The sequence below is a fragment of the Chelonoidis abingdonii genome, chromosome 19 (assembly GCF_003597395.2).
Source record: "Chelonoidis abingdonii isolate Lonesome George chromosome 19, CheloAbing_2.0, whole genome shotgun sequence".
Classification (NCBI taxonomy): Eukaryota; Metazoa; Chordata; order Testudines; family Testudinidae; genus Chelonoidis; species Chelonoidis abingdonii.
The window spans coordinates 32318827-32337520 of record NC_133787.1 but is presented as its reverse complement, the minus strand read 5'-3'; the positions used below and the strand labels follow the sequence as shown (position 1 = coordinate 32337520).

The 18694-nt window shown below is 39.2% G+C and overlaps 1 protein-coding gene across 1 annotated transcript; it reads right to left on the bottom strand.

The window, feature by feature from the left end:
• Positions 1 to 139: 139 nt before the first annotated feature.
• CENPN (centromere protein N) lies at positions 140 to 18688 on the bottom strand. The gene is made up of 11 exons (XM_032770606.2): positions 18575 to 18688; positions 17380 to 17560; positions 15760 to 15805; positions 11851 to 11910; positions 11256 to 11332; positions 9078 to 9248; positions 8406 to 8507; positions 7745 to 7802; positions 6094 to 6206; positions 1673 to 1796; positions 140 to 1342 (listed from the first exon to the last, which is right to left on the bottom strand). The coding sequence occupies exons 1-11, from the start codon at positions 18613 to 18615 to the stop codon at positions 1227 to 1229; spliced, it is 1089 nt and encodes a 362-aa protein (XP_032626497.1). The 5' UTR covers positions 18616 to 18688; the 3' UTR covers positions 140 to 1226.
• Between the last annotated feature and the right edge of the window lie 6 nt (positions 18689 to 18694).

Sequence of the window (18694 nt, the reverse complement as noted above, 5' to 3'; positions counted from 1 at the left end):
TACACACACGAATAGTTCTACTTAAGTCAATGGGACTACTGACATGTTCAAAGTTGGGCATGCACTTTGATACATTTCTGAACTGGGGCCCAAATGAGATTATTTAGCAGATTACTTCAGCCATTTATAGTTTATTACAGTTAGTATTTGTTATCAGGTAAGTGTATATAACTTGAGTTTTGCATCTCTCACGTCTAACTTATTTCACACACACATCATGAACAGCAACTCACACTTAGTGGTCAGAATTTTTTTCCCTTACCAACTAGATTAAAAATTTTGTAATAACTAGGGATATGTGCACAGCCCTAATGATGCATTTTGTAGGCCCTTAATCTCAAGAGTGTTACTTCTTTATAATTTACTCCTAAAATGTAATTTGCTTCAACAGAAAGGTTCAGTGTCTTTTACTCTTATGGGGAAACTTAAGTAACTATCTTTAATTGTTTAGCTACCTAGTTACTCAGTCTTTTGATAAAAATAAATAATTAAAAACCTATTGTACATTAAGTATCACATCTGTTTTAGACATTTAGCACTATTTTAAGGATATGAAAAATATGCACCAAATGTCTGATACCAACTTTTGCTAGTGAATCAGAAACCCAAAACCTCATTAAAAAATAAAACCTCATTAAAAATGCATCTCACTATCAATGAAGTCATGACAATAGAATATTGTCATAGGAAGGAAGTCTTCTGTTGAAAATGAAATCATCAAGGTAAGGCTAGAATGTTAGTTTTCCAAGTAGTGTATATTGGTCTCCTGACATTCTCACTCAGAATTAATATCTAGCATCAGAGACGACAGATTTAACTGTTTTATTAAGTGGTGCTAGTACAGTGAAAGAATGCTAATCTGCCACATTACTTAACTTATTGCATTCTGATTAGATCTGTTCCCTAATTTGTGTGCATCCACCAAATACATTATGATCCACAGAAGAACTTCAATGACCTAGTTTAATTAGCTGAAACAGTAAATTCAACTATCTGCTAGATGACAGGCCATTAGTCAATCTCATTGGCTAACCCATGTTAAAAATGAACAATAGGGAGAAAGTTTACATTTAAGGTAGTACTATCATTTAAAATGATACAAGGGATTAACAAAGAATAAATTAGTTTTAAAAATGGTTCTGAAATTTCTCTTTTGATTAAACATGGTAGTTAAATACATTATATATACAATTCTTTGCGAATGATTCTTTGCAGTAAAAAACAAGTCAGGGGCCTAGACAGCTTGCTGAAAGTATGCCTTTTCGCTCTTTAATTTTAAAATAGTTCCTGGCTTTTTGTGGTATGCATGTAAGTAATGGTGAAAGAGGTGCATCAGCCATACCTGGAGGGAGGGGGGAAAATAAAAAAAAAACAATCATAGCTTAACTCATTCACCATTTTATCTTTCACATATGATTTAAAGGCATAAATTGAGTATCCATGTTCAATCACCGTAATGCTGTAAGCAAATTAGACACAAACTCATGCTTTTGTGCAAATCTAGCCTCATCTGCTAAGGTTATCTATAAAATAATTCTTGTAGTTCACTAAATTTCTATTTATATGTACACAGAATAAGATTAATCACTCAAATATCCCTTATGAAAGATATGCAAGCTAAATGGAAGACAACATAGTAAAATAGTTCATCTATTAATATTGTAGCACTAACCTGCTGGTGCTAAGGATTTCAATGCTTCTAAAAGATGGGGACTGGAAAATTTGACTACACATCTGAATGGTTCTTTTTCAGTCAGAATGTCCATTTCAGGTTCACCTTTAAACATTGTTTCAAGCTGTGAATACAAAGCATTCAGGTGTCCTCAGCAAGGATATGCCTTTACGTACATACTATTAAAAAACAAGGCAATATTAAAACTAAAGCCCTGCTTTTTTGTTGGATGCGTCTTCTCTTCTCTCACCTGGGAAGAGACCTGTAACCAATTTATGGCAACGTGCCCTTCAGTTTAACACAAAACAAAAATGGGCAATGACTATTTAAAACTTGGCTGTCATAACTGTTGTGCTAAACCATAAGTCAAGCATTTCCTGGTGCTAAGTGGTGACTTCCTCAGGGCACCATCCCTGTTAACCAGATATCCAGTTGACCCTTTTTAAAACTCAAAATAGGCCAGTTAGTGTTCTTTATTTTAATTTATTTTTAAGTATTAAAGGAAACTACAGAAAGGTTAAAAACATGAAATTCTTAATTTAAAAGTAGGGCTCTTAAGAGATTAAAAAATTAATCACAATTAAGCATACCGTTAAACAATATTTTTGAATGTTTTCTACGTTGTTGAATATATTGATTTCAATTACAACATAGAATACAAAGTGTACAGTCCCTCACTTTATATTTTTCTATTACGAATATTTGCACTGTAAAACACAAAATAGCATTTTTCAATTCACCTAATATAAGTACTGTAGTGTAATCTCTTTATCATGAAAGCTGAACTTACAAATGTAGAATTGTTTTTAAAAAAATGCATTCAAAAATAAAACTATGTAAAACTTTAGAGCCTACAAGTCCACTCAGTCCTACTTCTTGTTTAGCCAATTGCTCAGACAAACAAGTTTGTTTATATTTGCATGAGATAATGTTGCCCACTTCTTGTTTACAATTTCACCTGAAAGTGAGATCGGACATTGGCATGACACTGTTGGTAGCCAGTGTCACAATATAGTTACATGCCATATGCGCTAAAGATTCATATGTCCCTTCATGCTTCGAGCATCATTCCACGCTAATGACAGGATTTGTTCAATATCGATCCAAAGCAGTGGGGATCAAAGGATGTTCATTTTCATCATCTGAGTCAGATGCCACCAGCAGAAGGATGATTTTCTTTTTTGGTGCTTTGGGTTCTGCAGTTTCCACATTGGAGTGTTGCTTTTAAGACGTGTGGAGCATGCTTTCCAGAACTCATCCCTCTCAGATTTTGGAAGGAACTTCAGATTTTTAAACTTTGGGTCAAGTGCTGTAGCTATCTCTAGAAATCTCACACTGGTACCTTTTTTGCATTTTGTCAAATCTGCACAACATGTGCTGTGTTATCTGTGACTGCTATAAACATGAAGTATGTGTCAGAATGTGGGTAAAGACAGAGCAGGAGACATATTATTCTCCCCTAGAGGCAAATTTAATTAATGCAGTTTTTTTAAAATGAGCACTATCAGCATAGAAGCATGTCTTCTGGAAGAGTGGCCGAAGTATGAAGGGGCATATGAATGTTTAGCATACCTTCCAATGCCGGCTACAAAAGTGCCATGCAACACTGTAAGTAAGAAGTGGGCACCATTATCTCCTGTAAATGTAAACAAACTTGTTTGTCTGAGCAATTGGCTGAACAAGAAGTAAGACTTAGAGCCTACAAATCCACTCAAGTTCTACATTTTTTGTTACATAACTTCACTCAAAAACAAAACAACCTACATTTTTAAGTTACACTTTCACGATAAAGAGACTGCACTACAGTACTTGTATGAAGTGAACTGAAAAATTCTATTTCTTAGATCATTTTTACAGTGCAAATATTTGCAATCAAAAATATAAAGTGAGCACTGGAGAAGGAGGGATAGCTCAGTGGTTTGAGCATTGGCCTGCTAAACCCAGGCTTGTGAGTTCAGTCCTTGAGGGGGCTTCTTGGTCCTGCTAGTGAAGGCAGGAGGCTGGACTTGATGACCTTTCAAGGTCCCCTTCCAGTTCTATGAGATAGGTACATCTCACTGGTACACTTTGTATTCTGTGTTGTAATTAAAAAAATCAATATATTAGAAAAATACCCACGAATATTTAATAAATTTCAATTGGTGTTCTATTGTTTAACAGTGCAATTAAAATCGTGATTAAGTTTGAGTTAATTGCGTGAGTTAACTGCAAATAATCAACACCCTATTTAAAAGAGATTGCAGTTACCATACTTGCCCTTAGATGGTCAGCTTTTGTTGTTTCATAATCAATTTATTTAAAACAAATATTCTCCCCATTTGCTGAATGAAAAAGACTCATGCAAACAGAAAACTGACTAGTGTGTAAAAACAAACAAATTAAATTCTCTAATCTCTTTCAGTTATAATCATCTCAAGAGTTGCTTGGAACTGTAATAGGTAAACATTTTCAGACAGAAGCATGATTTAATTTTAGAGTCCTTTTAACCTCTTTTGAATTAAATACAGAAATGATTAATATTCTCATTAACTACGTTGTGGGAGAAGACGTTCCAATCACAAGTTTTAGCTAAGAAAAATCTACCGCCTCCTGTGAGATAGTTAGATATGCTAGAGAATACATTAGGTAGGGACTATAAGTATCAGAAGAATAAGCTGTTCAAAGTATACTTTTCAGACTTAATTTCTCAAAATTATTTATGCTATAGTCTCTAGTAAAGGGTTCTCAAACTTCATTTCACCACTTAACAAAAATTACCACACAACCCCAGGATGGGAGACTGAAGCCTGAGCCTGCCCAGGCTCTGCTGCCCAGGGCGAGGGCAAAGCCAAAGCCTGAGCCGCCACTGCTCCAGGTAGGGGGACCAAGGCCCATGGGTTTCAGCCCCAAGTGGGGGGCCTGTAACCTGAGCCCCACCACCCCAGGCCGCAGCAAGTCTAACGCCAGTTCTGGCAACTCTATTAAAATGGGTCCTGACCGACTTTGGGGTCCCAACCCACAGTTTGAGAACTGCTGCTCTGGAAAATCCAATTCTGGTCCAAACTGGGACAGACCTCCCTATCCTCTGAGGCTTTCACTTTAATTCCTTACTCCACATTTCCACTCCCAAAATTTTTGGCCTTTTTCCTTCGTCAGGCGTTTTGGCTGCCTGTGTCTTCCCTTGCTCCTTTCCTTGCCCGATATTTCCAGTCTGGATTCTTTTCTCAAGCATGGCTCAAGCCACTTCAAGCCAGTTCCTAACAAGAGCTATAGTTAATGTTTTAAAAGAGCAGCTGCACCAACATGCTGCTTTGATTAACTTCTGACTTCAAGTCTTGGGCATACATTTTTAAAGTTTGTTTACGGGGCCTATTATAACTATTTTATTTATGCCTTTCAACAATCTGTTTTTAGTGTAAACACATTTTTGGGAAAAATACCTTCTTAATGAAATCGGGGGTGCCCCGATGTGACAAAATTCCCCACTAAAAAAAAACAAACGCAATTATGTCCACTGTATATAGTAAAACATTAAGGGTCATCTCCTGGAATTCCTAATGCTACATTCATAGTTTTGTTATGAAGAAGGCTGCGAGTTTGTCAGAGGTCATGGGCTCCGTGATCTCTGCAGCCATTGGTATGGCTGGCCATGGGGCCGCCTGAGCAACTCAGGCAGACCCTGGGCCAGCTGCACCAGCTGCTGCTGGGGCAGTCTCAGGGCACCACGTCCCCCTCCCCCAGCACCAGAAGTTTGGGTGTGGTAGGGGGGTTAAGGGCAGCAGATTGGGGCATAGGAGCAGGTGAGAGCCCTGGGTGGCGTTTACCTCAGGGAGCTCCCCAAAAGTGGTGATATGTCCCTTGGTCCCAGCTCTGCCCGCAGACTCCACCTCCCCACCCCCTGCCAAATTTAGTCCGGGGTATATAGTACAAGTCATGGACTGGTCATGTGGCTGTGTATTTTTGTTTACTGCCTGTGACCTGTCCATGACTTTTACTAAAAATACACATGACTAAAACATATCTGTAGTTTTGAACAGATATTTTTCAACATATCTATTGAATGTTACCTATACTCTGTATAATCTGGACCTCTGTTTCATCAGTACTTAAAAATCTCATTTTATTTAGTACAACATCCAAAATACTTTGGTCCCAAGCGTATTATTAAATTAAAGTAACTATTACTCAATTAGTATGGATCGTGCAAGACTGATATGATCCAGAATTTTAGATGTACCTTCTTTGGGCACTAGATCCTACGAATGGAGCAAGAGCTCTGCATTAGAAATCTATAATTGTAACTAGTTTATGAAAAAATTCGAGTAAAGTTTTCTGCAAAAAGTTGGAAGAAAAACTAGAGAATTTTTTTTTACAATTGTGCTTTAACACATCTACTGATTAGTTGTTTTAACCAAATTAGAAGGATTAAATGAGTTTATCACCTTATATTGTGCAAATTCTATTTTTGGTTGGAGACCCTCACCAAAGACCTCCTGATTCACACGCTGAATTCTCTCTTTTTCCCTTTTATTTTCTTGAATTATTCTCGGATCCACTGGAGCAGGGGGAAAAAAAAAACCAAAAAAAAACACACACACATACTGTTAACTCTCATATGGCATTGTTTAGCTATTATGTACACATACCATTTCTTTGGGAATTATTTTTAGATGTGACACACCCAGAATAGAATACAAATTTTAGAGAATGCACAAAATGATTCATCACTTAAACCAACTCCAAACTAATAAAACAGCCAGACCAAAAAAGGGAAAAAAAAGTTTAGCATTGTGTACTTTGTGGGTGGGGGAGTAAAGTCAAACACTCACAATGTGCCTAACTCAGAGGTCGGCAACATTTCAGAAGTGATGTGCCAAGTCTTCATTTATTCACTCTAATTTAAGGTTTTGCATGCCAGTAGTACATTTTAAGGTTTTTAAAAAGGTCTCTTTCCATAAGTCTAGAATAGATAATTAAACTATTGTTGTATGTAAAGTAAATAAGGTTTTTAAAAATGTTAAAGAAGCTTCATTTAAAATTAAATTAAAATGCAGAGCTCCCCAGACCGGTGGCCATGACCCGGGCAGTATGAGTACCACTGAAAATCAGCTTGTGTGCCACCTTTGGCATGCGTGCCATAGGTTGCCTACACCTGGCCTAACTCTAAGCAAATGCTATAAGCAACTTAATTTTAGGAGCATCAATCCATCCAGGCTTTTAGAAGTTTGACATTTAAAAAGTAATTCGTCTATTAAGATTCCTTTCTAGGAATTACCTAGATTTCATTAGCTGTTTTTCAAACAGCCAAAACAGTGCTAGGTAAGTCATAAGTAAGTGAAGATATTATTTCCTGACCTAAAAAACAAGCTTAGGAAAAATAATTTATTTCTTGACAAAAAAGTTATAATTCGACAAAAGTTCTCACTATGCAAAGGTAACAGCTTCAGAACTGCACGTTGGATTTCTTAGTTAAGGCAACCCTGCAGAAGCCAGCCAGAAATCAAACAAGCATGTTATCTCACAAAGGGAAGAAACTTTACAGCAGCTGTATAAAAAGTCTGCCCTGAATGTTTTGTCCTCATGGATCCTATCATCATGAACATGCATCTCATATGTGCAAGACCAAACTCTTTTGACCAGCAGCATTCAGTGGGGCTGTGCTTGTGCTCTACATGTTCTCCCACACAAGGGCAGTGTGGCCCCAACCACTTGCTAATTTGTCTTCGGAATCAATCTGTGCTGAGATTGAGTCGGAATGGAGGGCAGGTCAGAGAAGCCAGGTGGACGAAACATTTCAAAGAAAACAGTTATTGTAAGATAGACTCCACTATCTGACCAGCCAAGCTAGTATAAGTATCAGCACCACAACGTGAGCATCCAAATGATGTTCGGTGACTTAGTAAACAGAACTCAGCCACCCTTGGAAAGAGTGGAGGTGTAGTCTGGCAAGCAGCAATCACTATAGTGTATGTACTATACTATGAATGTAATATAATAATTACTTGGCACTTTATAACAAGAAACATTTAAAAGACTTGAGAACACAAATCTGAAAAGTAATGATACTCCATATATTTTAAAAAAAGCACATACCTTTTTCTGGAGCAACATTTCTTTCTTGTAGAGGTCTTGGGTGATATGTTTGGAAAGTCTAAAAACAAAATACAAAAAAGTGTGGGAGGGAGAAGGAACAATAAGGTCTTTACAATCAGTTTATTTCCAGTTCTAGGAGCTCTCGCTATAAATAGCTTCCAGATTTCCTTAAAAAACCTTCTGAAACAGAGTGCTCTCCTGCTTTTACCAATTACGGGAAGTTAAGAATCCAAAATCCTAGTTTTGGAAAGTGACGTTTTCCCTGACTATACTCAGAAAACATCTCTGTATTTGGAAGTGTTCTTTAGACAAGCAGAGTAAATACCTATTCTAAAAGTTGCCAAGTCAGTACTTTATTAAGACCAATGAGGCAGTAATAATACAAACCCTTAAGATTAAATAATTTTATCCAATTCTATAACTTAGTTTAATTGGTAATTCAGGAATGCCTCTAAAAAGCAGTAGGTGGGAAACTAGGTTTTAGATCACCATTTTATGTTACCTCACTGAAAGGCAGTCCACCTCAGTAGTTCAGTATTACTGTAACATGATGAATTCTTGGAAGAGGTTTCCCCCACCTGGTAGGAAGTCTAGAGCCAGGCCTGAAACAAAAAAAAACAAACCCCAAGATATCTTAGAATAAACTTGAAAAGTGACTCACCTGGCTATACCTCTTGAACACAATATCTTTAAGGGAGTCTATACAACGGCTTCGGAGCTCCATTTCATGGATGTCATGGTAACTGGAAGCATGAACCAGTGCCTTTAAATAAAAACTGAAATTATCATCATTACTTCTTAAGTCACCCTTCTATTTACAATAAAATGTAACATGCCTGGCTAATGCAACATTTTTATTCAGCTATTAAGTTGTAGGTTCTGTTACCATCACCCAAGAGGATATGAATTAAGGATACCTTGCAAGGTAACAGGTCCTCAACACAAGCACATCCGGTTCAGAGATTTAAAATTATTGTCTAGTAAAAGCACAAACTCATGTTATTAAATAAAATTTCTATAAAGAGAAAAATCTTAAAGGCAGTTATTCTATGTGGTCTGTATTTAAGGAGTTTTGGTACGGACTTTAAAGTGGTATATGAGAGGGGCACCAATACTGAGAAGGTATCTCTCAATACACGTATGCACTTGTGCCTCTGAACACCCCTAGTGAACTCCATTTAGGGGTCTAATCTAAAGATTGTGTTATGTTTCCAGACCAAACAACTACGTTACAGATTTTTTAGTGTGATGTTTCCTCACACTTTCAACAACCCTCTTTTGATAACTAGAAACAACATGATGGACATCTATAACAGTTAAGTTTTTTCTATACCTGACAAAGCAGAGGCAGGCTGCTCCTAAGACTGGAAATGAAGACATAGGGCGTTTGCGAGTGATACACGACATAAGTAGCTTTGTACTGGTTTGGTTTTGTATACTGTGTTCCCCAAGCAATTCGAATCCATATTGCATTATCCTCATATTCTCTGAAGTTGATAGTCACCTGATTAGAAAAAAATCAAAAGCTACAATTTAGCTAGGCACTCAAATCAGGAGACACCAAAATTAAGGTTGTGTGGATTAACTGTTCCCCTGTGTTTATGCATTACATTTAGGTAATGTATGTGAACATATGATATGCCACTGCTGATGAAAGAGAAACATCTCATCGATTTCCACAGCATTCTTTCACCAGATGGAATTTAGCCTGTAATATTTAGAAAATACCTTTACATTAGAAGAAGTCTTTTTTTTTTTTTTTAAATAAATGCAAGCACCCTTATTGAAGGCAAAGGTAGATAGCAGCAATACCTTTGTAGTGACAGTAACCCAAGTGCTTCCATTCTAATAAGCCTATTTCACTACCCATTTTACAGGTGTGAGGTTACATTACAGTAGTAGCTTTTCAGCCTTAGGACTGAATATATTTCAAAGAGGTCAATGTCCACAGTCAATGCTTTGAGGTAGTTTCTCTGCCCTGTTCCATTTCCTTTTACCACTTGGGTTGCAGTTCAACTGGTTATTGGTTTTCAGTTTCACCCACCCATACCAAGTTACCCTGACTGGCTGTGCGGGGAAAGGAAGCCACCCTTTGCTAGGTGCTCTTCTAGGTTCAGGCAGAGCCAGTCAAGCTCCAATACTGCTTCTAATGGGGGAGGGAAGGAGGCAATTGGCCAGTCACAGTCATTTTTTTCTCCTTCCCTTGCAATGCAGGCAAACTGCTCAGCAGTTGCATCAAGAAAGAAAACAGCTGCTGACAATGCTCCCGAGTCTGCAAAGGAAGCACTGTCCCCCTCCAACAGTGACAAGTATTCCATATACTGATAAAAGGAACACATTAAACTGATAATCAGATCAAACAAAATGTTCATACGCATTCACTCTTGATAGCCATGAGTAGCTACCTAGGTCACATGTTGGACACTACTTCATATAGTATGTGACCCAAGAACACCACCATCTACTAGACAATGTAAAATTTTACCAAAATATAACAATATCAGGGCCAAAACTCCAAGACACAGACAATATGCTCACTAGGGATAATACACTGAGGCATAAGCTAGAGACCATGTGCAAGAGCAGTTTACTATTTCTGACTCCATTTTTACTACTGGTGCTAACTTCAGAATCGTGCATACACCCTCCCACTTCCACCCTCAATTTTTTATCAATAAGCAGAAAACAAAGTTACATGGCTACTTCAAATTCCACTCAGATTGTTTGGTGAGAGATGTTTGTTTATATATTATTAGTTAACAGGAGTTGTTTTATTGATTGACAGATTAGAAGAGTATCAATTATATCTAGGCCACATGAACACTCTAGCTTTGAAGTCTCAGATGTATCTGTCCCAAACACTGCACTCTTCTGGCCTATATGAGCAACATTCCATTTTTCTATCTAGCAATGCTTTTTGAAGCTATATTTATCTAGTTTGTTTATCTTCTGAAGTACAGGCTCAAACTTGTTTTCCATTTTTTGCCATAGATAGAGTGTTACTTAGTACACCTCTACCCCAATATAACATGACCCGATATAATGTGGTAAAGCAGTGCTCCTGGGGGGTGGAGCTGCGCAGTCCAAAGGATCAAAGCAAGTTCAATATAATGCGGTTTCACCTATAAAGCGGTAAGGTTTTTTGGCTCCCGAGGACAGCATTATATCGGGATAGAGATATACTGAAAACATACAAAACTGGAAATACAATTGTATTTCTCTGGAGCCTAAAACAGGTAACGCTATATTTTAAGACAAAACACTCTGCCACTTTGCACCTCCCTCAACCAGAAAAAAGCAAGTCTGAAGGTAAACACCACTACTGGGGCTGTATATACAGTTCTCCTTGGTATTTCAAATACAATCCCCCACGACTCCAGCAATTTACAGATTTGCTTCAAGTTTTGGTTAAAAAGCAGGGACAAATCAAGAATTATCTTCCTAAAGATGATATAATAGCCACCCTTTATATTGCAGAGTTGCAACTCATTTTGAATGGTTTTATTCTTACATTTTTCAGAGCTGACCGAAGACTTCTCTTAAATTTGTATTTGAAATCTGCCAAGTTAAAAGAGTCAGTTTCTTCACCTGTTATACAAGAAAAGATACCATTTATTGTAAACACAAAATTATGACTGTTAGACATAATTTGGTCTGTTACAGTAAAATAGTATTACAGTGATGTAGCATCAACCCAAGAATTTAAACATTTATTGTAACCATTAAATATATAAAATAGTGTCAGTTTAATCTCTCCAGGGAGTTTCGGCACTTCTCTTTTTAGGACGTGAGCACTGGCATACCACACACACGTCTCTTACCTTATACTGTCTCACCTTAACAGAGAGACTAATTTATTAACAACATAAATACATCTACTTAATATAATGAATTGGATCTTCCTAACAATCAGTATTTTCATACACCTGAATAGTCCACAATTGAGGGCGTAAGAGGAACCTGTACAAACCGAATAATGGCATTTATAAAACTGAGGAATGAGGACTTCTCCTGGGGTTGGGTATGTAAAAACCAAAAAAGAAGGACCTTTCCTATGAGTGAGAATCCTGTAGAGGTGGTATCTTTAGAGAAAGCGGTTTACCTACCCGCTGCTTTGGTCATTTGGTAAACAGTCCAAACTTTCTTGTTCCGATAGGTGTGGTTGTCTGTGGAGATAAAAGTTGTTCAATGATGCATGGACACAACCGTTTTGAGTAAACTACTGATATACATTATTTGTGATCAGATCACTTTCAAACAACTGTCCTCACATTCAAAAAGAGTCCTAGTGATCGAGACTGTCCTAAGCTGCAGGTAGTTTCTAGTCTATAAGCAAAATAGGCATCTTTATACAGGAGACATTAAAATTTGTTGTATTTTGGTTAATTAATTAATGAAGAGGTAACCTCCTCCCAATTCATTCATTAAAAAGGATTACATGCAAGTTACCAAAACTCTTTCTTAACTTGAATTAAGTTGTTTAGGGCAATTAGAGGAAAAAAGGCAGACAAGAGTTTGCCAGCTTGTAAGTGCATAGTTATCAATGTATAGGAAACAGCTAGAGCAACATGCAACAAAAATTTAACAGGATAGCAATTTTGGAATCACTTATACTTCAGTTTTCCACATGAACAAAAGTTGTATTTTTTGTATATATTTATAATTATGTTGAATTTAGAGAGCCACCTTTGATTATTAGAAGCTGATGTGCCATATGCTGAATTAAACTAACTGTCATATTACTCCTGGGGGAATTCTGCACCAAAAAATTAAAAATTTTGCAAAATTCTGCATAGTGTGTCAAAACAACACAATATAACAACTCCAGTTTCAATTATTTTGGTAATTTATTTCAAAATACCTGTCAACAAGGATGTCAACAATACAGACAACAGCAAAAAAAGATTCCCCCAGGAGTAGAGTGCTGGAGGGGGCTGTGTGGCCCCCAGAGCCCATTCCCCTGGACTCCCATTCCCCCAGAGCCCAGACACCCCAAACCCAGCTATGGGGTGGCCCCCCGGTCCCCAAGCCCAGCCACAGGGCAGCCTCTAGACACCAGCCCCCCTTAACCTTACCAGAGGTCAGGTGTGGAGCCGCCCCCCCTTCCAGAGACCAGGCATGGGGCAGGCCCCAGCATTCAAGTCCCCCCCCTCCACCAGCAGGCGTGGGACAGCCCCCAGCCCCCGTTTGCCCAGCCACGGGGCACAGCCAAGCCCAGACACCAGCACCTCCATAGCCTTTACACCTCCTAACTTTTTCACTATCCCTCCAGGGGACATGTTGTGGTACAGCCCTGCTCTTCCTCACCCTTTGCCTGAGCTGGCTGGGTCTACCAGGCCCTCTCTCAAAGGGGGAAAATGAGGATCAAAAAGCATGCAGCCTTAAGCCTTGCACTTAAGCACTACACTTGTTGCAAGCTACGCTCTGCAGAGTCCAGCATCCCCTAGTAGTGGCCATAAATTCTGTGGGGAAAACAGGGAATTCTGCAGTGGCATAGAATTCCCCCAGGACTACCATGTGTTGAAGACAATATTATTTTTAGTGTGCTGATCATACTAGAGACAAAAGTTTTCTTCCTAAACTTGTAATAAAGTCTTGGATTTGATCTATAACCTCAGTGTTATACAGGATTAGTCCTCTCTAGTCAGTTAACATATGGGCAAACATGTATGATTTGTTGATTCCCTAGAATTTTAATATAAAATGGACACAATAGATTAATGACTGCCTTTTGGAGCAGACCTGCAACCCACAAGGGGAAAGGCAATTCTTGACTTAATTGCTAAGTGGAATACAGGAACTTGAACAAGAGGTGAATAGTGAACCACACAGTAAGAAAACCAAAAAATGTCACCTTGACTAAAAGTAAAAGGGGCAGTTAGAGACAAAAACAGCAAATTAAAAATTGGAGGTCAAAGCCTACTGAGGAAAATAGAAAGGAGCAAAAACTCTAGTACAAAAAGTATAAATAGGCAGGCCAAAAAAGAATTTGAAGAGCAGTTAGCTAAACACACAAACTAACAGCAAAAATTTTTTTTAAGTACATCAGAAGCCGGAATCCTGCTAAACCACCAAGAGGGCAACTGGATGACTCAGGTGCTAAAGGAGCACTCAAAGAAGACATGGCCACTGCAGAGAAGCTAAATGAATCCTTTGCATTGGCCTCCACTGCAGAGGAATTGAAGGAGATTCCCATACCTGAGCCATTCTTTTTATAGGACAAATCTGATTGACAGCTCAGTCTAAGACAGTCCGGTAAAGGAGGTTTGGGAAAAAGTTGATAAATTAAATAGTATTAAGTCACCGGGACCAGATGGCATTCACCCAAGAGTTCTGAAAGAACTCAAACATGAACTTACAGAACTACTAACCGTAACCGATCACTTAAATCGGCTTGTGTGCCAGATGACTGGTGGATAGCAAATGTAACGCCAATTTTTAAAACAGGATCCAGAGGCAATTCTAGTAATTAGAGGCCTAACTTCACTATCAGGAAAAGTGTTTTAAACTATAGTAAAGAAGAGAATTATCAGACACACAGCTCAACATGGTATGTTGGGGAAGTCTACACTTTTGTAAAGGGGAATCATGTCACATCAATATATTACAATTCTTTAAGGGTGCCAACAAGCATACGGACAAAGTGATCCGGTTGATATAGTAAGCTTGGACTTTGAGAAAGCTTCGACAAGGTCCTTCACCAAAGGCTCTTAAACAGTCATGGGATAAGAGGGAAGATCCTCTCATGATTCAGTAACTGGTTAAAAGGCAAAAAGAAAGGGTAGGAATAAATGGTCAGTTTCCACAGTGGAGAGAGGTAATAACAGGATCCTACACGGATCTGTACTAGGAACAGTGTTCTTCAACGTATTGATATGATCTGGAAAAAGGGGTAAAGCACAAGGTGGGAAAAGTATGCAGAAAATACAAAATTATGTAAGATAGTTAAGTCTGAAGCAGACTGTAAAGAACTATAAAGGGATCTTACAAAACTGGACGACTGGGCAACAAAATAGCAGATGAAATTAAATTTTGATAAGTGCAAAGTAACGGACATTGGAAAACATAATCCCCCACCATGCAGTCTAAATGATGTGCTCTAAATTAGCTGTTACCATTCAAGAAGACAGACCTTGGAGTCATCATGTACAGTTATCTGAAAACCAACAGCTCAATGTGCACAGCACACAAAAAAGCTAACAATGTTAGGAACCGTTAGGAAAGGGATAGAAAAAGAGACAAACAAATCAATGCCACCATATAAATCCATGGTACACCCACACCTTGAATACTGCATGCAAGTCTGGTCACCCCATCTCAAAAAAGATATTAGAATTGGAAAAGGTACAAAGAAGGGCAACAAAAATGATTAAAGGGTATGGAATAACTTCCATACCAGGAAAGATTAAAAACAGAAACTGTTCATCTCAGAAAGAGAGATGACTAATGATAGGATAGATATTATGACAGATGTTTATAAAATCACAGAGTGGAGAAAGTGAACATAGACATGTCATTTATCACTTCACTTATCACAATAACCAGGTGTCACTCAAAGAAATTAATAGGCAGCAGTTTTAAAACATAAGGAAGTACTTCACACAACGCATGGTCAACCTATGGAACTCATTGCTTGGGGATGTTGGGAAGGCCAAAAAATGTAACTGGGTTCAAAAAAGAATTAGATAACTTTGTGAAGGACAGGTCCATCAGTGGCTATCAGCCAAGAATGTCTGGGATGCAACTCCATGATCTGGGTGTTCCCTAAACCTCTGCCTGCCAGAAGCTGGGACTGGACAACAGGGGATGAATCACCTACTAAGTTGCCTGTTCTGTTCATTTCCTCTGAAGCATCTGGCACAGGCCACTGTAAGAAGACAGGATCCTGGGCTAGATGGACCATTGGGCATACTGGGTCAGACCATTCTTAATATATCAATATCTCATAAGGGCAATTCTCTGAATTAGAAGTTATTTGATAATGTCAGACAAAATATGAAGTATTTTTAACTTACAAATCATGTCTAGGATGGCTGCTTGCTTGATACTTGCAGAGTTTTCCTGCAAAAAAATATTCAGAGTGTATGGTGAATCATAGAGCCAGAATTCTTTATAGCACTTTATTAAAATTGCAGCTTAAAGAAACTCCGTCTGGAATTTTAGCCCCAGAATGCAAATACTGTTAAAATTACTTAGATTGCATTAATGGCCACAGAATGCTAGGCAGTTTCTAAACACAGGAAGACAAACTCCCTGTCACAAAGAGCATACAGTCAAAAAAAGCTTTTGCCAACCCAAAATTAGTCACAGTTTTCTTAAACAAAAAAGAATAATCATAATATTTGAGAGGACTTATGCACTCCCTCTGCAGAGGCTGCAATTTAAACATTGCTATTCTGAACCAGTACACAAGACCCAGTAAGTGAAATTAACTAAACTTTATTATAAACAGAAGAGAAAATGACTAGTGTTTCATTATGCAAAACAAGTAAAATGTGAACTATCATTTTCTTCCCATTAATTTTATTTAGTTTTTAAAAATGCATGCCATCTGAATAATCTCAGATACTTTTAGGACAATAGAGTAAAGAAGCTTCTACAAAACACCCTCACTATTTTAAACCTGGCATTTGTTATCCCATTAAAAGTAGTTTAATACTATTTATGGCATTTAGCAAGTCTTTTTTGGCTTGCACCTGAAGCTTGCATATTAATACTACAGATAAGAGATCTGTGGAATCATGAGATTCCAATGCCTTTACAACTGTGTAACAGCCAGCAGAATTTAAGGGAATATATGATAACTGATTTCAGTGTAGCAGCCGTGTTAGTCTGTATCTGCAAAAAGAACAGGAGTACTTGCGGCATCTTAGAGACTAACAAATTTATTTATGATAACTGAGACTCCACAGAGGCCAGCCCAGGGGTCTCCCCATGCAAATGCAATTGTAGGATCAGGCCCCAACTGTGGAACATCATCATATGAGGAAATTCTGTTTTATATCAAGTAAAGTGAAAACAAATCTTGCAGAGGAAATTATTCCATTTAATGTGCTTGTTTGTCAAAACAGAAACCGCAAACCTCAGAAATAACACTATAGAATTCCAGAAGAATAAAAAACTACAGGTATTCTACTCCTTAAGAGAGAGACAGCATTTTAGGAGTAACATAGGTATGTCTTAGCCTTCTAGATGTCCAGATAGAATATGTTTAACATTCAGATTCACAAATACATAGCTTCAGAACAGCTCCAACCCTACTGACTGGCTGGAATCTGCTCAGTTCCAATACATAAATCTTTGAGTAACTTAACAAAAGCAGGCTCTAATCTATGATTCAATTAAAGAGCAAGGAAGAATTGAGTCCAAGCGTGCCTTCCTATGGGCCAGTTGTGTACCTACTGAAATTAGTTAGGCCAACTCAGTATTCATACACTATATTTCTCAGACTGGAAACTATTAACCTGTGTCTGTATTAAGGAAAATACAGTTAATTTGAGAATGAGAACATTTTCCTTCTTAAATGTGTGTCACACATTACAAAGACACCAATACATGCTTCTAGTATACCACCTGCCATTACACAAGTATAATGAAAATGTTTCAGACAGACCATTCACAATGGATGTTATCACCTCACAAAGCTCCACCACTTCTTGGGAAATTTTTTCCTTTATCTGATGGACGTTAATGGTTTGCAGCTGCGTCTTGGAGAGGAATTCCCACATCGTTAGCATTTCCATGATTTCATGGCGTGGGATTTTCAGCACAGTCCTTCTAATATACTCAGCAACTGTCTCATCCATTGTGAAGCCACTTTAAAAAGCAATATTAAAGAGATATAAGCCAATAACGAGGGAAGGTGGGGTGTGGATTACTTCATCTGGTCTGTGCAGTATACTCCGCCTGAAGCTGTGGTACTGGCCACTGCTGAAGACAGATCATTTGTCTGATTGGCATTTCTAATGTACACACTGCAAAGAATCAGCGTGTTTCCGAGGCTTAGGACACCTGCTCCTTTGAGGGAGTATCACATCACCAGTGCTTCTACATCTTGTGAAATTTCCCAAAATCTGGGAATTTTTGAGTAAAATGTTTTGAATGATAATTCCCAATTTCCCAAGTTGAAACATTTTACTTACAAATCTCCAGGTTTTGGGAAATTTCCCCAAATACAAAAGCACCGTAAGAAACGTTGGGAATTTTTCACCAGATTTGGGAAACTCCTAGCGCTAGGTTGGGAAAAGTTGGCACTGCACATCAGCTGCACCTTAACCCTACCCCGACAGACAGAAAATGCCTCGGGGAGTCACCGCCCACGCTGCTCCGCGACTGGCCAAAGGACACGCCTGAGTCCCCGTAGCAAATTCCAAGCCGCTGCTCTGCTTTACCGAGGACACGAGACAGCCCAGGGCCGCTCCATGCGGGACACGGCGCAGGGCCCTGTGGCACGGGCCTGTGCAGAGCCCTCCTCGCCGTCCATAGCCTAAGATCCGTCCCCTGGGGCTGGCTCTAGGGAAGCGGGTGTGCGTGTCAGCGGAGGGAGGAAGGCGCGCCTGCCTAGGAGCGGCGAAGGCCGAGGTTTGGCCCCCGAAGGCGCTCGCTTCACACGAGGAAACGCGACTCCCACGGCCAAGCCGTAGAGAGAAGGCCCCGTGAATACCCGCCGCTGGGGCCCCTTCCAGCTACGCGGGCGGGGAGGTGCTGCAGCCCAGGGAACCCCTCCCGCGGGAAATGGGGGTCAGTCACAGTCCCGGGCAGGGCACGGAAAGGGGGGCCCCGTGACGCCCCAAGAGCATTTCCTCAGGGCCCAGGCACCACCCTGCTTACCTGTTAAGGGCGCCGCGACGGCGCCGGCCGCTCGCGGACATGTCGACAGAGCAGCGTTTTTCGGGCTCACCAAACTGCCCGCTCTTTCCCGCCAGCCACGCCCGCGCCTTCAACGCACCC